This window comes from Coregonus lavaretus (genome assembly GCF_964263955.1).
Source record: "Coregonus lavaretus genome assembly, contig: HAP1_SCAFFOLD_475, whole genome shotgun sequence".
NCBI classification, from domain to species: domain Eukaryota; kingdom Metazoa; phylum Chordata; class Actinopteri; order Salmoniformes; family Salmonidae; genus Coregonus; species Coregonus lavaretus.
In genome coordinates, this window is record NW_028157483.1 from 39,749 (window position 1) to 56,176 (window position 16,428).

Genomic DNA, 16,428 nt, shown 5'->3' on the forward strand with positions numbered 1-16,428 from the left:
TCTCTGTAGTGGATGGTCTACTCTGTTAGAGGATCAGTATTAACATCTACAATCTCTCTCTCCTTTATCTCTGTAGTGGATGGTCTACTCTGTTAGAGGATCAGTATTAACATCTACAATCTCTCTCTCCTTTATCTCTGTAGTGGAAGGTCTACTCTGCCAGAGGATCAGTCCAGGTGTGCAGTGTGTCAGCAGGTGCTGAGGGATCCAATCTCTATCACCTGTGGACACGGGTTCTGCAGACAGTGCATCACCAGATACTGGGAGAAACCTGCTCCTTCAGGAGACTATGACTGTCCTCAGTGTAGAAAGAGATCCAGAACACGTCCTGTACTACAGCAGCTGAGTCAACCCAATAAAACAAGAGGCTCTGAAAACAGTAAGACCACTTGCACACGTGGGCCAAGTCAATACCTTAATATGATTTACAGTAGTTAACTACAATATTATGAGATAATAGAAGTTACTGTAGTTGTGGAAGGCCCACTTTTCATCCTGTCAATGAATGTTTCTGATACACATAATTTTTCCTCTTCCCTTGTAGTGGATGACAGCCTGCTGAGAGCTATAGTAAACCATAAAGACAGTCTGAAAAGGAGGTATGAATGTGTGATAGAAGGCATGGAAAAAGCAGGGAATCAAACTCCCCTCAACAGGATTTACACAGAGCTCTACATCACCGAGGGAGAGAGTGAAGGGGTTAACAATGAACATGAGGTGTGGCAGCTAGAGACAGCATCCAGGACACCAACCCCACATGACACAGCAATCCACTGCAATGACATCTTTAAACCTTTACCAGGCCAAGAGAGAAGCATCAGAACTGTGCTGACGAAGGGCATCGCTGGCATCGGAAAAACAGTCTCTGTGCAGAAGTTCATCCTAGACTGGGCTGAAGAGAAGGCGAACCAAGATGTGGAGATCATATTTGTGCTTCCTTTCCGGGAGCTGAACTTGATTAAAGATCTCCAGTACAGTCTTCTCAGACTTTTAAATGGCTTCCACACAGAACTAGACGTAGGCAATGCAAAGAAACTCACTGCCTGTAAAGCTATGTTCATCTTTGATGGTTTGGATGAAAGCAGACTTCCATTGGATTTCCAGCACAATGAAAAGGTGTCTGATGTCACCCAGACATCGTCTGTCGATGTTCTGCTGACAAACCTCATCATGGGGAATCTGCTTCCCTCTGCTCTCCTATGGATAACCTCCCGACCAGCAGCAACCAATCAGATCCCCCCTAAGTGTGTTGACCAGGTGACAGAGGTACGAGGGTTCAATGACCCACAGAAGGAGGAGTACTTCAGGAAGAGATTCAGTGATGAGGACCTGGCCAGCAGAATCATCTCACACATAAAGACATCAAGGAGCCTCCACATCATGTGCCACATTCCAGTGTTCTGTTGGATTTCTGCAATAGTCCTTGAACACATGTTGAGTACAGACAAGAGGAGAGAGATGCCCACGACTCTGACTGAGATGTCAATACACTTCCTGCTCATTCAGACCAGCCTGAAGAACCAGAAATATCATGGAAGAGATGAGATGGATCAACAGGAGCTCATGGAGTCAGATAAGGAAATTCTTCTGAAGCTGGGAAAGCTGGCGTTTGAAAATCTGGAGAAGGGTAATCTCATGTTCTATGAAGAAGACCTGAAAGAGTGTGGCATTGATGTCAAAGAAGCCTCAGTGTACTCAGGAGTGTGCACACAAATCTTTAAAGAAGAGTCTGTGTTATTTCAGAGAGTGGTGTACTGCTTTGTTCATCTGAGCATTCAGGAGTTTCTCTCAGCTGTCTACATGTACCATTGTTACACAACCAAGAACATGGATGCACTGAAGCCCTTCCTCAAGAGAAAGTCTAGAGCTGCATCTGAAGAGCTAACCTTGCATGAGCTGCTGAAGAGTACCGTGGATAAAGCCTTGGAGAGCAAGAACGGACACCTGGACCTCTTTGTCCGCTTCCTTCATGGCATGTCACTGGAGTCCAATCAGAAACTCCTACGAGGTCTGGTGACACAGACAGAAAGCAGTCCAGACAGCGTCCAGAAAACAATCCGATCCCTTAAGGTGATGCAGAGGAAGAACATCTCCCCTGAGAGGTGCATCAATCTCTTCCACTGTCTGATAGAGATGAAAGACCATTCAGTACAGGAGGAAATCCAAGCGTACTTGAGGTCAGAGAAGAGATCCAAAAACCTCACACTTTCTCAGTGTTCAGCACTGGCCTACATGCTACAGATATCAGAGGAGGTTCTGGATGTGTTTGACCCGAAGGTATACAAGACATCAGAGGAGGGTCGTAGGAGACTGCTCCCAGCTGTGAGAGGCTGCAGGAAAGCTCTGTAAGTATTGATGGAAATATCCCACACCAAAATACATTGTAGTTACAGCAGCATTTTTATTGGCTGACTGGCTCTGTAAGTACTCATGTGACTATCCCTCAGACCAAACTTTACTATATGTAAGAACAACAATATTTTCATTGGCTAACTAAACTTTCTATCAGCTGAAAAGTCTTAAACAAACTGTAATACAAACGGATCAGAAAAGTTGTAGCATTGAGACATCTATACACAGTGTTCACATTATTAGTGCAGGGGTAACTGTAGGCAGGGAAGCTAAATGTAACATTTTAATACAACCTGTCCCTCATGGTATTTACTCTGTTGACAGACTCACTGGCTGTAAACTCACAGACACATCCTGTGAACTGTTGGCCTCAGCTCTCAGTTCAAACCCCTCACACCTGAGAGAGCTGGATCTGAGTAACAATGACATGAATGATTCAGGAGTGAAGCTGCTCTCTGCTGGACTGGGGAATCCCCACTGTAAACTGGAGACTCTGAGGTCAGTATTCCTGTAGTTGGTCAACAAGTGATAACTGTTCACCAGATCCACATGTGTTTACCAGGTACACTTAGACCACACCATATGTGTTTGGACAGTGAAGCTTACAGTTTTACATTTGGCACTATGCTCCAGCATCTTGGATTTGAGATAGAATGTTTCATATCAGGCAACAGTACAGAATGTCACCTTTTATTTGATGTTAATAGTGAGAGGTTAGCATGTTTTGTTGTAGCCTCTGTAACTTTCTCACTCATTATTATTCATGACTCATTCATATTTTTTCTTAATCATGGCATCATCAGGATTAATTTAGTAGTGTTTAGAAACATATTATCTACTCACTTAGACAGAAAATTACTCCAGTCATCATCCACCATTCAGTTACTATTGGACAAAACATAACCCAAAACACAACCAAAACAAACTGCAAATGCAACCAACGAGTTTGGGACCAAATACTAAACATTGACTACTTTAATACACTATAAGTTAATTGGTCAGAATACTTATGACTTCTTCAAATAGGGGGACTAGATACATAAAGTGCTTTCATTTAAAATGTTAGCTTCTCTGTCAAAATAGATATGGTGTGGACTGTATACTCATACAATCTAAATCTGATACCTCACTGTCTGTCTTTTGACTGATACTGCTTTTTTAAACTGCTCTGGTCAGTCTACTCAAATATTTGTACTATACATGTTTCTATCTACAAGCAATACTTTGATAATTTCTAATAATGATACATTAATTTATGAATAGATATGGCAGATTTCAGGACACTGATGTATCTGAACATTTTGAAAAAATATACTGCCACTATTTTGACCACCAAAGAATAGCAGTGTGATTTTAATATGATTTGACTCTTTGCAGGCTGTCAGGCTGTCTAGTCACAGAATAAGGCTGTGCTTCTCTGGTCTCAGCTCTGAAGTCAAACCCCTCACACCTGAGAGAGCTGGATCTGAGCTACAATCACCCAGGAGACTCAGGAGTCAGACTGCTCTCTGCTGGACTGGAGGATCCACACTGCAGACTGGAGAAACTCAAGTATGTAGAGGGTTTATGTCAATGTTCATATCAGACATGTTGGAGTTATCAGGCTAGTTAAGACAAACATTCTGACCACCACTTGGACTAAGTTATATAAAGACTGTGTGTGTGTGTGTCCAGTGTGTGTGTCCAGTGTGTGTGTGTGTGTGTGTGTGGGTCCAGTGTGTGTGTGTGTGTGTGTGTGTGTGTCCAGTGTGTGTGTGTGTGTGTGTGTCCAGTGTGTGTGTGTGTGTGTGTGTGTCCAGTGTGTGTGTGTGTGTGTGTGTGTGTCTGTGTGTGTCTGTGTGTGTCCAGTGTGTGTGTGTGTGTGTCCTGTGTGTGTGTGTGTGTGTCCAGTGTGTGTGTTTGGGTCCATGTGTATCAGTACACTGGACACACACAAACACTGGACAAACACACACACACACACACAAACACACTGGACACACACACACATTGGACACACACTGGACACACACACACTAGACACACACACACACACTGGACACACACACACACACACACACACTGGACACACACACACACACACACACTGGACACACACACACACACACAAACACACTGGACACACACACACATTGGACACACACTGGACACACACACACTAGACACACACACACACACTGGACACACACACACACACACACACACTGGACGCACACACACACACTCACACTGGACACACACACATACACTGGACAAACACACACACACACACACTGGACACACACAAACACACTGGACACACACACACACTGGTCACACTGGACAGACACACACACACACACACTGGATACACACACACACAAACAGTGGACACACACATTCACTTGACAAACACACACAAACTGAACACACAAACACACACACACACACACTGGACACTCACTGGACACAAACTGGACACACACACAAACTGGACACACACACACACTGGACACACACACACACAGGACACACACACACTGGACACACACACAAACACTGGACACACACACACACAGGACACACACACACTGGACACACACACACACACTCACACTGGACACACACACACTGGACACACACACACTGGACACACACACACGCACACACACTGGACACACACACACACAGGACACACACACACTGGACACACACACACACACTGGACACACACACACTGGACACACACACACACACACACACACACACTGGACACAAACAAACTGGACACACACACACTGGACACACACACACACACACGGACACACACACACACTGGACACACACACTGGACACATACACACACACACAGACAAACATTCTTACCACCGCTTATACAAAGTTATATTCTGAATGTGTGTGTGTGTGTGTGTGTGTGTGTGTATGTGTGTGTGTGTGTGTGTGTGTGTGAGTGTGTGTGTGTGAGTTCAGGTGTATCCCTCAATGACTGTCTGTTCTTCTGCTTACCGATACAGTGTGGAACATGGTGGAGAGAACACAATGAAACCTGGTCCTAGAAAATGTGAGTGTTGACTGCTGTGAAGAATATGACTAAGAATAAGTCTTAATTCAAGTGAAGTCAAAGTCAAAGACCACCATCATTACTTACTTGGTCATATTAAATATCAGCTGTAGTTCTACAGAAGCACAAATCAGGGACACCAAAGTTTACAAAGAGTTGCTTTGACAATGTGTGTGTCTGTGTGTGTGTGTGGCGTGTTCATGTTACTTTAGAAATGTGTGTGTGTGTTCATGCATGAAGATGTGTGTGTGTCCAGTGTGTGTTCAGGATGTGTGTCCAGTGTGTGTGTGTGTTCAGGATGTGTGTGTGTGTTCATGCATGCATACAGGTGTCAGTGTGTGTTCAATGTGTTTGTGTGTGTACAGGATGTGTGTGTGTGTGTGTTCAGGATGTGTGTGTGTGTGTAATTAATGGGAATAAGTGTGTTTTATATTACCATACAGTATAACATATGATCATTCAACAAGTCTCAAGTTACCTTAACTTCTCCTTTTGATACCTAGAAACATCTACATTAAATGAATTAGTGAAAAGTGAGTTAACATTCTAATGTGAATGATGATGATTTCTAATATTGTGTCTGGTTTCATCCATCAGATGTCTGTGATCTCACACTGGACCTAAACACAGTAAACAGACGCCTCTCTCTGTCTGAGGAGAACAGAAAGGTGACATGGAGGAGAGAGGAGCAGCCGTATCCTGATCACCCAGAGAGATTTGAGGTCTATAGACAGGTGCTGTGTAGAGAGGGTCTGACTGGGCGCTGTTACTGGGAGGTAGAGTGGAGTGGGAGTGGGGCTGTTATAGGAGTGGCATATAAAGGAATCAGCAGGAGAGGAAGGGGTGATGACTGTGGGATTGGATGTAATGACAAGTCCTGGTGTCTGATCTGCTCTGACAAACGTTACTCTGCCTGTCACAATAATAAGTCCACTACCATAGATGTCCCCTCCTCCAGCTCCCACAGAGTAGGAGTGTATCTGGACTGGCCAGCCGGCACTCTGTCCTTCTACAGAGTCTCCTCTGACACACTGACCCACCTGAACACATTCCACTCCACATTCACTGAGACCCTCTATCCAGGGTTTAGGGTTTGGGATGAGGGCGCCTCAGTGTCCCTGTAAATAATAACCATGGTAACACTGACACACAGTAACTTTAACACAGTAGACACAAATACACACACACTGGAAACACACAAACTGGATACACACACAAACACACTGGACACACACACTGGACACACACACACACAAACACTGCACACACACACACACACACACACACTGGACAAACACACACACTGGACACACACACTAGACACACACACACTGGACACACACTACACACACACACACATACACACACACAAACACACTGGACAAACACACACACTGGACACACGCACACACACTGGACACACACACACACACTGGACAAACACCCACACACACACAGGACACACACGCAGGACAAATACACACATACACTGTAAACACACACACACAGGACACACACTGGACACACACACACATACACACACACACACACTGGACACACACACACATACACACACACACACATACACACTGGACACACACAAACAGACACACTGGAGACACACACACACTGAACACACACACTTAACACACACACACTAGACACACACACACTGAACACACACACACACACACACTGGACACACACACTAGACACACACACACTGTACACACACACACACACACACTGAACAAACACACACACTGGACACACACGCACACACTGGACAAACACACTGGACACACACACACTGAACACACACACACACATACACACACACACTGAACACACACACTGGACACACACACACACTGGACACACACACATACACTGGGAACAAACACACACTGGACACACACACATACACTGAACACACACACACACTAGACACACACACTGGACACACACACACACACTGAACACAAACACACTGAACACACACCCACACTGGACACACCCACACACACACTAGACACACACACTGGACACACACACACTGAACAAACACACTTAACACACACACACAGGACACACACACTGGACACACACACACACTTTACACACACACACACACACACTGGACACACACACGCTGAACACACACACTTAACACACACACACACTCTGGACACACACGCTGAACACACACACTAGACACACACACACTGAACACACACACACACACACTGGACACACACACTGAACACATACACACACTGAACACACACACACACACACACACACACACACACACACTGGACACAAACACTGGACACACACACACACACTGGACACACTCTCACACACTGGACACACACATACACACACACACACGCACACACACACACACACATACACACACACGGGACACATTTCCATGTGTTGTATTCTGATGAAAGGAAATCCCATATAGCCTACTGGACAGGACTTTGCAATGGCATCTTCTGTTTGTGTGTCTCAGTTCAGGTCTGAGCCATGATCAGAATGTGTCTCTGTGTCTATTTCCAGCCCTGCCATTTCTACCTGTCCTGATCTAGTGTTTCACCCCTGACCTCCTCACACCGTCTCACTGTCCATGTCTGCTTTTAGCTCCCACCTCTACTTCACTGTGTTATAATGGACCTTATGCTTGTTATGTCACCTCTGGAACCAGTTATCAAACATACTGACCTTTCTGACCCTATCCCATGGCCCTACTTTCTACAACTGAACATTTCAATTCCTCTATGAGTTTTGTTTAGTGTCCATTTACTTATCTATGTATTTGTTGTATATTGGGGTTGTGCTGCAGAGCATCATGGGGGTTTGTATGTGTTGAGATGATCACGTTCCAGATAAATGGTTGAACTGATTCCTGTCTCCTGTCTCATCATTATTGAATTGTTATACAGACGTGGTTATGAAACCCACGAGACATAACAAAAGATTGGTGATGAACTATTCTGTCTGGAAGATGTGGGTTTTTACAACTGTTTAAAACTGTTATTTTCTGTGGTACAGAATAGGCTAATGTTAGCACAGTGTATTGCTAGCAGAGGCAAGTGCATAGTCGAGCTAGCTAAGAAAGAGAGTTAACCAGTGGTGTAAAGTACTTAAGTAAAAATACTTTAAAGTACTACTTAAGTTGTTTTTTGGGGTATCTGTACTTTACTTTACTATTTATATTTTTGACTACTTTTACTTTTACTTCACTACATTCCTAAAGAAAATAATGTACTTTTTACTCCATACATTTTCCCTGACACCCAAAAGTACTCGTTACATTTTGAATGCTTAGCAGGACAGAAAATGGTCCAATTCACACACTTATCAAGAGAACCTCCCTACTGCCTCTGATCTGGGGGACTCACTAAACACAAATGCTTCGTTTGTAAATTGTCTGAGTGTTGGAGTTTGTCTCTGGCTGAACGTACATTTTAAAAACAAGAAAATTGTCTGGTTTGCTTTATGTAAGGAATTTGAAATGATTTATACTTGTACTTTTACTTTTGATACTTTAGTATATTATAGCAATTACATTTAATTTTGATACTTAAGTATATTTAAAACCAAATACTTTTAGACTTTTACTCAAGTAGTATTTTACTGGGTGACTTTCACTTTTAGTTGAGTCATTTTCTATTAAGGTATCTTTACTTTTACTCAAGTATTACAATTGGGTACTTTTTCCACCACTGGAGTTAACATCGTCATGGACGGCAGAAAAGGACTGGAGACGGACATCGCATAACTTAGTCCAAGTGGTGGTCAGAATGATTGTCTTAACTAGCCTGATAACTCCAACATGTCTGATATGAACATTGACATAAACCCTCTACATACTTGAGTTTCTCCAGTCTGCAGTGTGGATCCTCCAGTCCAGCAGAGAGCAGTCTGACTCCTGAGTCTCCTGGGTGATTGTAGCTCAGGTCCAGCTCTCTCAGGTGTGAGGGGTTTGACTTCAGAGCTGAGACCAGAGAAGCACAGCCTTCCTCTGTGACTAGACAGCCTGACAGCCTGCAAAGAGTCAAATCATATTAAAACCACACTGCTATTCTTTGGTGGGGAAGATATTGGCAGTATATTTTTCAACATTTTCAGTTAAATCAGTGTCCTGAAACCTGCTCTATCTATTTATAAATGGATGTTTCATTATTAGAAATGACAAATTATCAAAGTATTGCTTGTAGAGAGAAAAATGTATAGTCCAAATATTTGAGTAGACTGACCAGAGCAGTTTAAAAAGCAGTATCAGTCCAAAGACAGACAGTGAGGTATCAGATTTAGATTGTATTGAGTATACAGTCCACACCATATCTACAGTGCATTCAAAAAGTATTCAGATTCCTTGACCTTTTCCACATTTTGTTAAGTTGCAGCCTTATTCTAAAATAGATTAAATTAGTTATTTTTCCCCATCAATTTACACACAATACCCCATAATGACAAAGTGAAAACAGGTTTTTAGACATGTTTGCAAATATATAGAAATACCTTATTTACAGAAGTATTCAGACCCTTTGCTATGAGATTCGAAATTGAGCTCATGTGCATCCTGTTTCCGTTGATCATCCCTGAGATGTTTCTACAACTTGATTGGATTCCACCTGTGGTAAATTCAATTGATTGGACATGATTTGGAAAGGCACACACCTGTCTATATAAGGTCCCACAGTTGACAGTGCATGTCAGAGCAAAAACCAAGCCATGAGGTCAAAGGAATTGTCCGTAGAGCTCAGAGACAGGATTGTGCCGAGTGGAAGGGTACCAAAAAATGTCTGCAGCATTGAAGGTCCCCAAGAACACAGTGGCCTCCATCATTCTTAAATGGAATAAGTTTGGAACCACTAAGATTCTTCCTAGAGCTGGCCGTCCGGCCAAACTGAGCAATCGGGGGAGAAGGGCCTTGGTCAGGGAGGTGACCAAGAACCCGATGGTCACTCTGACAGAGCTCCAGAGTTCCTCTGTGGAGATGGGAGAACCTTCCAGAAGGACATCTCTGCAGCACTCCACCAATCAGGTCTTTATGGTAGAGTGGCCAGGCGGAAGCCACTCCTCAGTAAAAGGCACATGACAGCCCGCTTGGAGTTTGCCAAAAGGCACCTAAAGACTCTCAGACCATGAGAAACAAGGTTCTCTGGTCTGATGAAACCAAGATTGATCTCTTTGGCCTGAATGCCAAGCGTCACGTCTGGAGGAAACCTGGCACCATCCCTACGGTGAAACATGGTGGTGGCAGCATGCTGTGGGAATGTTTTTTAGTGGCAGGGACTGGGAGACTAGTCAGGATCGAGGGAAAGATGAACAGAGCAAAGTACAGAGAGATCCTTGATGAAAACCTGCTCCAGAGCACTCTGGACCTCAGACTGGGGTGAAGGTTCACCTTCTAACAGGACAAGGAGCCTAAGCACACAACCAAGACAATGCAGGAGTTCTAAAAACCCATAACTTTGTCATTATGGGATGTTGTGTGTAGATTGATGAGGGAAAAAAACAGTTTAATCAATTTTAGAATAAGGCTTTAACGTAACAAAATGTGGAAAAAGTCAAGGGGTCTGAATACTTTCCGAAAGCACTGTGTAACTATACACTATATTTACAGCAGTATGTGGACACCCTTTCAAATTAGTGGATTTGGATATTTCAGCCACACCCGTTGCTGACAGGTGTATAAAATCGAGCACACAGCCATGCAATCTCCATAGACACTAAGCGGTCCCGTTCTGTGAGCTTGTGTGGCCTACAACTTCACGGCTGAGCCGTTGTTGCTCCTAGACGTTTCCACTTCACAATAAAAGCGCTTACAGTTGACCGGGGCAGCTCTAGCAGGGCAGAAATGTGACTTGTTGGAAAGGTGGCATTCTATGACGGTGCCATGTTGAAAGTCAATGAGCACTTCAGTAAGGCCATTCTACTGCCAATGTTTGTCTATGGAGATTGCATGGCTGTGTGCTCGATTTCATACACCTGTCAGCAACGGGTTTGGCTGAAATAGCCGAATCCACTAATTTGAAGGGTTGTCCACATACTGCTGTATATATAGTGTATTTCCCTGGTATATTACTCATGTCTCACCAGTCGAGTTATGCTGCTCTGGCGCCATCTTGTGGACAGCTGGGAACACAACTTCAACTCCATTACATTCAATGTATCCCACAAAGTGCCACTTGGCTGGACAAAGCAGTCTGAATGGAAATCTGGTCCATATATGAATACAGGCAGACACACAGCCTTACATGTCATATCACTGAGTCTCAGTTTAAATCACGGTTTAAACATAACAAGTCATTGCATGTGAAACCATTTCTCAATTAGGTTTTAGGTTTTATTTATTCACACCAAAGAAAAGAAGTGAAAGACAAAACACTGCAGATAAATAAACAGGTAAAAACGGTGTTCAGGTGAGGATGGGAAGCTCAAAAGGGCTGATATGGAAATAAACAGGCAAAAACGGTGTTCAGGTGAGGATGGGAAGCCCAAAAGGGCTGATATGAAAACCACACCACAAATAAAAGTTAAAAACAAAACGTTTGTTCAATCAGTTAAACAAAACATATTAATTTTAATTATACATGATATACAGTGGTTTGCGAATGTATTCACTCCCCTTGGCATTTTTCTTATTTTGTTGCCTTACAACCTGGAATTAAAATATATTTTTTGGGTGTTTGTATCAATTGATTTACACAACATGCCTACCACTTTGAAGATGAAAAATATTTTTTATTGTGAAACAAACAAGAAATAAGACAAAAAAACAGAAAACTTGAGCGTGCATAACTATTCACCCCCCCAAAGTCAATACTTAGTAGAGCAACCTTTTGCAGCAATTACAACTGCAAGTCTCTTGGGGTATAAATAAAAAAATAAATTGGTCATTTAGCAGACGCTCTTATCCAGAGCGACTTACAGGAGCAATTAGGGTTAAGTGCCTTGCTCAAGGGCACATCAACAGGTTTTTCACCTAGTCGGCTCGGGGATTAGAACCAACGACCTTTCGGTTACTGGCACAACGCTCTTATGGGTATGTCTCTATAAGCTTGGCACATCTAGCCACTGGGATTTTTGCCCATTCTTCAAGGCAAAACTGCTCCAGCTCCTTCAAGTTGGATGGGTTCCGCTGGTGTACAGCAATCTTTAAGTCATACCACAGATTCTCAATTGGATTGAGGTCTGGGCTTTGACTAGGCCATTCCAAGACATTTAAATGTTTCCCCTTAAACCACTCAAGTGTTGCTTTAGCAGTATGCTTAGGGTCATTGTCCCCCATATGTAACCCATATGTAACCCCATATGTAACTCTGTGTTGTTGTTTTTATCGCACTGCTATGCTTTATCTTGGCCAGGTCGCAGTTGTAAATGAGAACTTGTTCTCAACTGGTTTACCTGGTTAAATAAAGGTGAAATAAAAAAATAAATAAAAAATTGTCCTGCTGGAAGGTGAACCTCCGTCCCAGTCTCAAATCTCTGGAAGACTGAAACAGCTTTCCCTCAAGAATTTCCCTGTATTTAGCGCCATCCATCATTCCTTCAATTCTGACCAGTTTCCCAGTCCCTGCCGATGAAAAACATCCCCATGGTCCTGTAGCATGATGCTGCCACCACCATGCTTCACTGTGGGGATGGTGTTCTCGGGGTGATGAGATGTGTTGGGTTTGCGCCAGACATAGCGTTTTCCTTGATGGCCAAAACGCTCAATTTTTTGTCTCAACTGACCAGAGTACCTTCTTCCATATGTTTGAGGAGTCTCCCCCAAACATGTGGAAGGGGGAATGTGTTTGCTTATTTTTTCTTTAAGCAAGATATATTTTGTTTTCACATCATGCTTTAATGTTCTGAACACTCCAGGATCCAGCTGATCCTACAGGGATAATGTGGAAATGCCTCTAATAGAGGTTTTGAATGAGCAAGTCTGAAGAGAACAGTAAGAGCTGATATATCATGTAGATTAAACACAGAAACACTGGAGAACCACTCAGAGAGGTATTCATCTACAGGACTGGGACACTGGAGAACCACTCAGAGAGGTATTCATCTACAGGACTGGGACACTGGAGAACCACTCAGAGAGGTATTCATATACAGGACTGGGACACTGTAAAACCACTCAGAGAGGTATTCATCTACAGGAATGAAACACTGTAAAACCACTCAGAGAGGTATTCATCTACAGGACTGGGACACTGTAAAACCACTCAGAGAGGTATTCATCTACAGGACTGGGACACTGTAAAACCACTCAGAGAGGTATTCATCTACAGGACTGAGACACTGTAGAACCACTCAGAGAGGTATTCATCTACAGGACTGAGACACTGTAAAACCACTCAGAGAGGTATTCATCTACAGGACTGAGACACTGTAAAACCACTCAGAGAGGTATTCATCTACAGGACTGAAACACTGTAAAACCACTCAGAGAGGTACTCATCTACAGGACTGGGTGGGTATTATTACTCTGTTCTGAGTAGAAATGGATATAAACAGTGATTAAAACTCAAAAAAAGCGAGTTTAGTGCCCAGATTCTGACACTTATCTCCAAGAATATAATTCCCATTTATAGTTATTTTGATACTACACACAAAGAGGTTCTTCGTTTGTCCACATAGGAAAACCCTTTTTTTGTTTCAGGTAGAACCCTCGGGTGGTGAAAAAGGTTCTACTTAGAACCTTTTAGTGGTGAAAGGGTTCCACTTGTAACAAAAAAAAAATATTTTCAGAGGGTTCTCCTACGAGGATAATTGAAAAACCATTACGGTTCTAGGTAGCGCCTTCTTTTCTAAGAGTGTAGTCTGAGGTTAACTTATAGAACATGACTTTTCCTGTTGATTCTTCTGCTCCAAGTCTTTCTCTAGCTCAGAGTTCTTCTGCTTCAAGTCTTTTGAAGTTTTCTTTAATTCAGAGTTCTTCTGCTTTAAGTCTTCAGAAGTTTTCTTTAATTCAGAGTTCTTCTGCTTTAAGTCTTCATAAGTTTTCTCTAGCTCAGAGTTCTTCTGCTTTAAGTCTTCAGAAGTTTTCTCTAGTTCAGAGTTCTTCTGCTTTAAGTCTTTAGAAGTTTTCTTTAATTCAGAGTTCTTCTGCTTTAAGTCTTCATACGTTTTCTCTAGTTCAGAGTTCTTCTGCTTTAAGTCTTCAGAAGTTTTCTCTAGTTCAGAGTTCTTCTGCTTTAAGTCTTCAGAAGTTTTCTCTAGTTCAGAGTTCTTATTTCCCTCATTAAAATGCAAATCAATTCATAACATTTTTGAAATGCTTTTTTCTGGATTTTTTTTTGTTGCTATTCTGTCTCTCACTGTTCAAATAAACCTACCATTAAAATTATAGACTGATAATTTCTTTGTCAGTGGGCAAACGTACAAAATCAGCAGGGGATCAAATACTTTTTCCCTCACTGTACATACATACAGTACATATCCTTTAAAAAAAAATATTCCCCTTTATTACTTTCCAACCCCTTCCCTAATTGGAGTAAACTAGTGAACAACAACGCTTAGGCCTCTACTTACAGCTTATACTTACTATATACATTTTATGGACACAGTCAATTTTACAATAATTATATTTTGTTTGTTTTTACTCCTGAACTTCCTCTACCCTCAACCTCTCCGATCATTTTCATGATGTCCATCCGGTTTGCTTCTATATGCCATATCTTTCTAACTGTGCTCTTTCCCAAAAGCTCCCAACCTACAACCTATATACTTATTATGGACACAGTATGCTTACATTATTAGTTATCTTGTTATTATTTGTTGTTAGTTGTTATTAGTCCCATCCTTCAACTCCATTCAACACCTCCCATCTATCTCTTAACACCATCCATATTGGATTTCTATTTGCCATATATGTTTCTACTGTACTGTGGTGTTTTACAAAAGTTCTGAACCTTTATATTAATTAATATTATTACTATATTGTATTTTATGTAAAATATCAGTATTTTTAAGTAAAAAATGTATATTGTAATATAATGTAAATTCTACAGGTTACCCTACATTTATGCAGGAGGTACCCGAAGTCATTGATGTGGATCAAGAAGCAACACCACAAACAGAAGGGATTGTTATAGAGGATAACGAGTTTGAGGAACAACAGACAGAAGCTGTATCTTTACTCAGTCACTCGCCATCAAGATATTGTAGACGTGAGTCAACATTTAAATGGGTAATAATCTTTATATAATAAGCAATGAACAAAAGGTGTACTATGTTTTAATAACCTAATCTTGTGTTTACAGCTGACACTCCATGTAGAAGCGTGTACAGCGTTCAACCCAGGCATTATGGACTCCTCCGTTGAATGACTGCTTGAATGATTGTGAAAACGACGTTCTCCTCTCTTTCTGTACAGCAGGCTTTGACATAGACGAAACTCGAATTAACCCAAGAACAGAGGGATTGTCATACCTAGACACGCCTCCAAACCCCCCCGAGCCGTTCAGTATATAATAGAGCACCGACACTATTTCAAAGTCCAGCACGGCTCCACAGACACATAGTTCAAGTTGACAGAATGGCTTCACCTTTGACCGAGGAGAACGATTGGTCTGAAAAGGACTGGATTGAAGAACATGCTCTTTATGGATATGGTAAGGCCTGTTTTATTATAGTTATAACTAATAATAAGTTATAAGACCTCTATGATTCATTTCATTTGTCAGTTCTTCCAGCTAATGTGAGATGTTTAGATGACATAACATTTGAGGACACATACTGTAATTTAGCTGGCCATCTTTTCCCCTCCCTTTCTGGCTGCCCTCCCCCTTCCCTTCTAAGTTCAAGTTCGTTTATTTGTCATATACATGGAGTTAACAGTGCAATGAAATGCTGACTAGCAGGTTAACCTCTTGACAACAACAATAGAACAAGTCAGTAGCTAAGTTAATATAAAGAGTAATACAATAGTAATAAACCCTGCATTCATAACTATCCTTAACATACCTGGGGTGTTTCTGGGATAGAGGGTTGATATAAAAGTC

General features: G+C 42.1%; 2 protein-coding genes across 2 annotated transcripts; both read left to right on the forward strand.

Annotated features, from left to right (window-relative positions):
* The first annotated feature begins 219 nt into the window (after window positions 1-219).
* LOC311125389 (NLR family CARD domain-containing protein 3-like) lies at window positions 220-3,787 on the forward strand. The gene is made up of 4 exons (XM_084199435.1): window positions 220-379; window positions 545-2,345; window positions 2,677-2,850; window positions 3,730-3,787. Coding segments are annotated over exons 1-4 (2,004 nt in total). The 5' UTR covers window positions 220-378; the 3' UTR covers window positions 3,758-3,787.
* A 1,603-nt stretch (window positions 3,788-5,390) lies between these two features.
* LOC311125390 (stonustoxin subunit beta-like) lies at window positions 5,391-6,537 on the forward strand (the record flags this gene model as incomplete). The annotated part of the gene is made up of 2 exons (XM_084199436.1): window positions 5,391-5,413; window positions 6,011-6,537. The coding sequence occupies exons 1-2, from the start codon at window positions 5,392-5,394 to the stop codon at window positions 6,535-6,537; spliced, it is 549 nt and encodes a 182-aa protein (XP_084055562.1). The 5' UTR covers window position 5,391.
* Window positions 6,538-16,428: the final 9,891 nt, after the last annotated feature.

Coding starts and splice junctions, on each gene's coding strand:
- LOC311125389 (XM_084199435.1), top strand. Junction 2,346..2,676: donor AGAGGCTGCAGGAAAGCTCT/GTAAGTATTGAT, acceptor CTCTGTTGACAG/ACTCACTGGCTGTAAACTCA. Junction 2,851..3,729: donor TGTAAACTGGAGACTCTGAG/GTCAGTATTCCT, acceptor GACTCTTTGCAG/GCTGTCAGGCTGTCTAGTCA.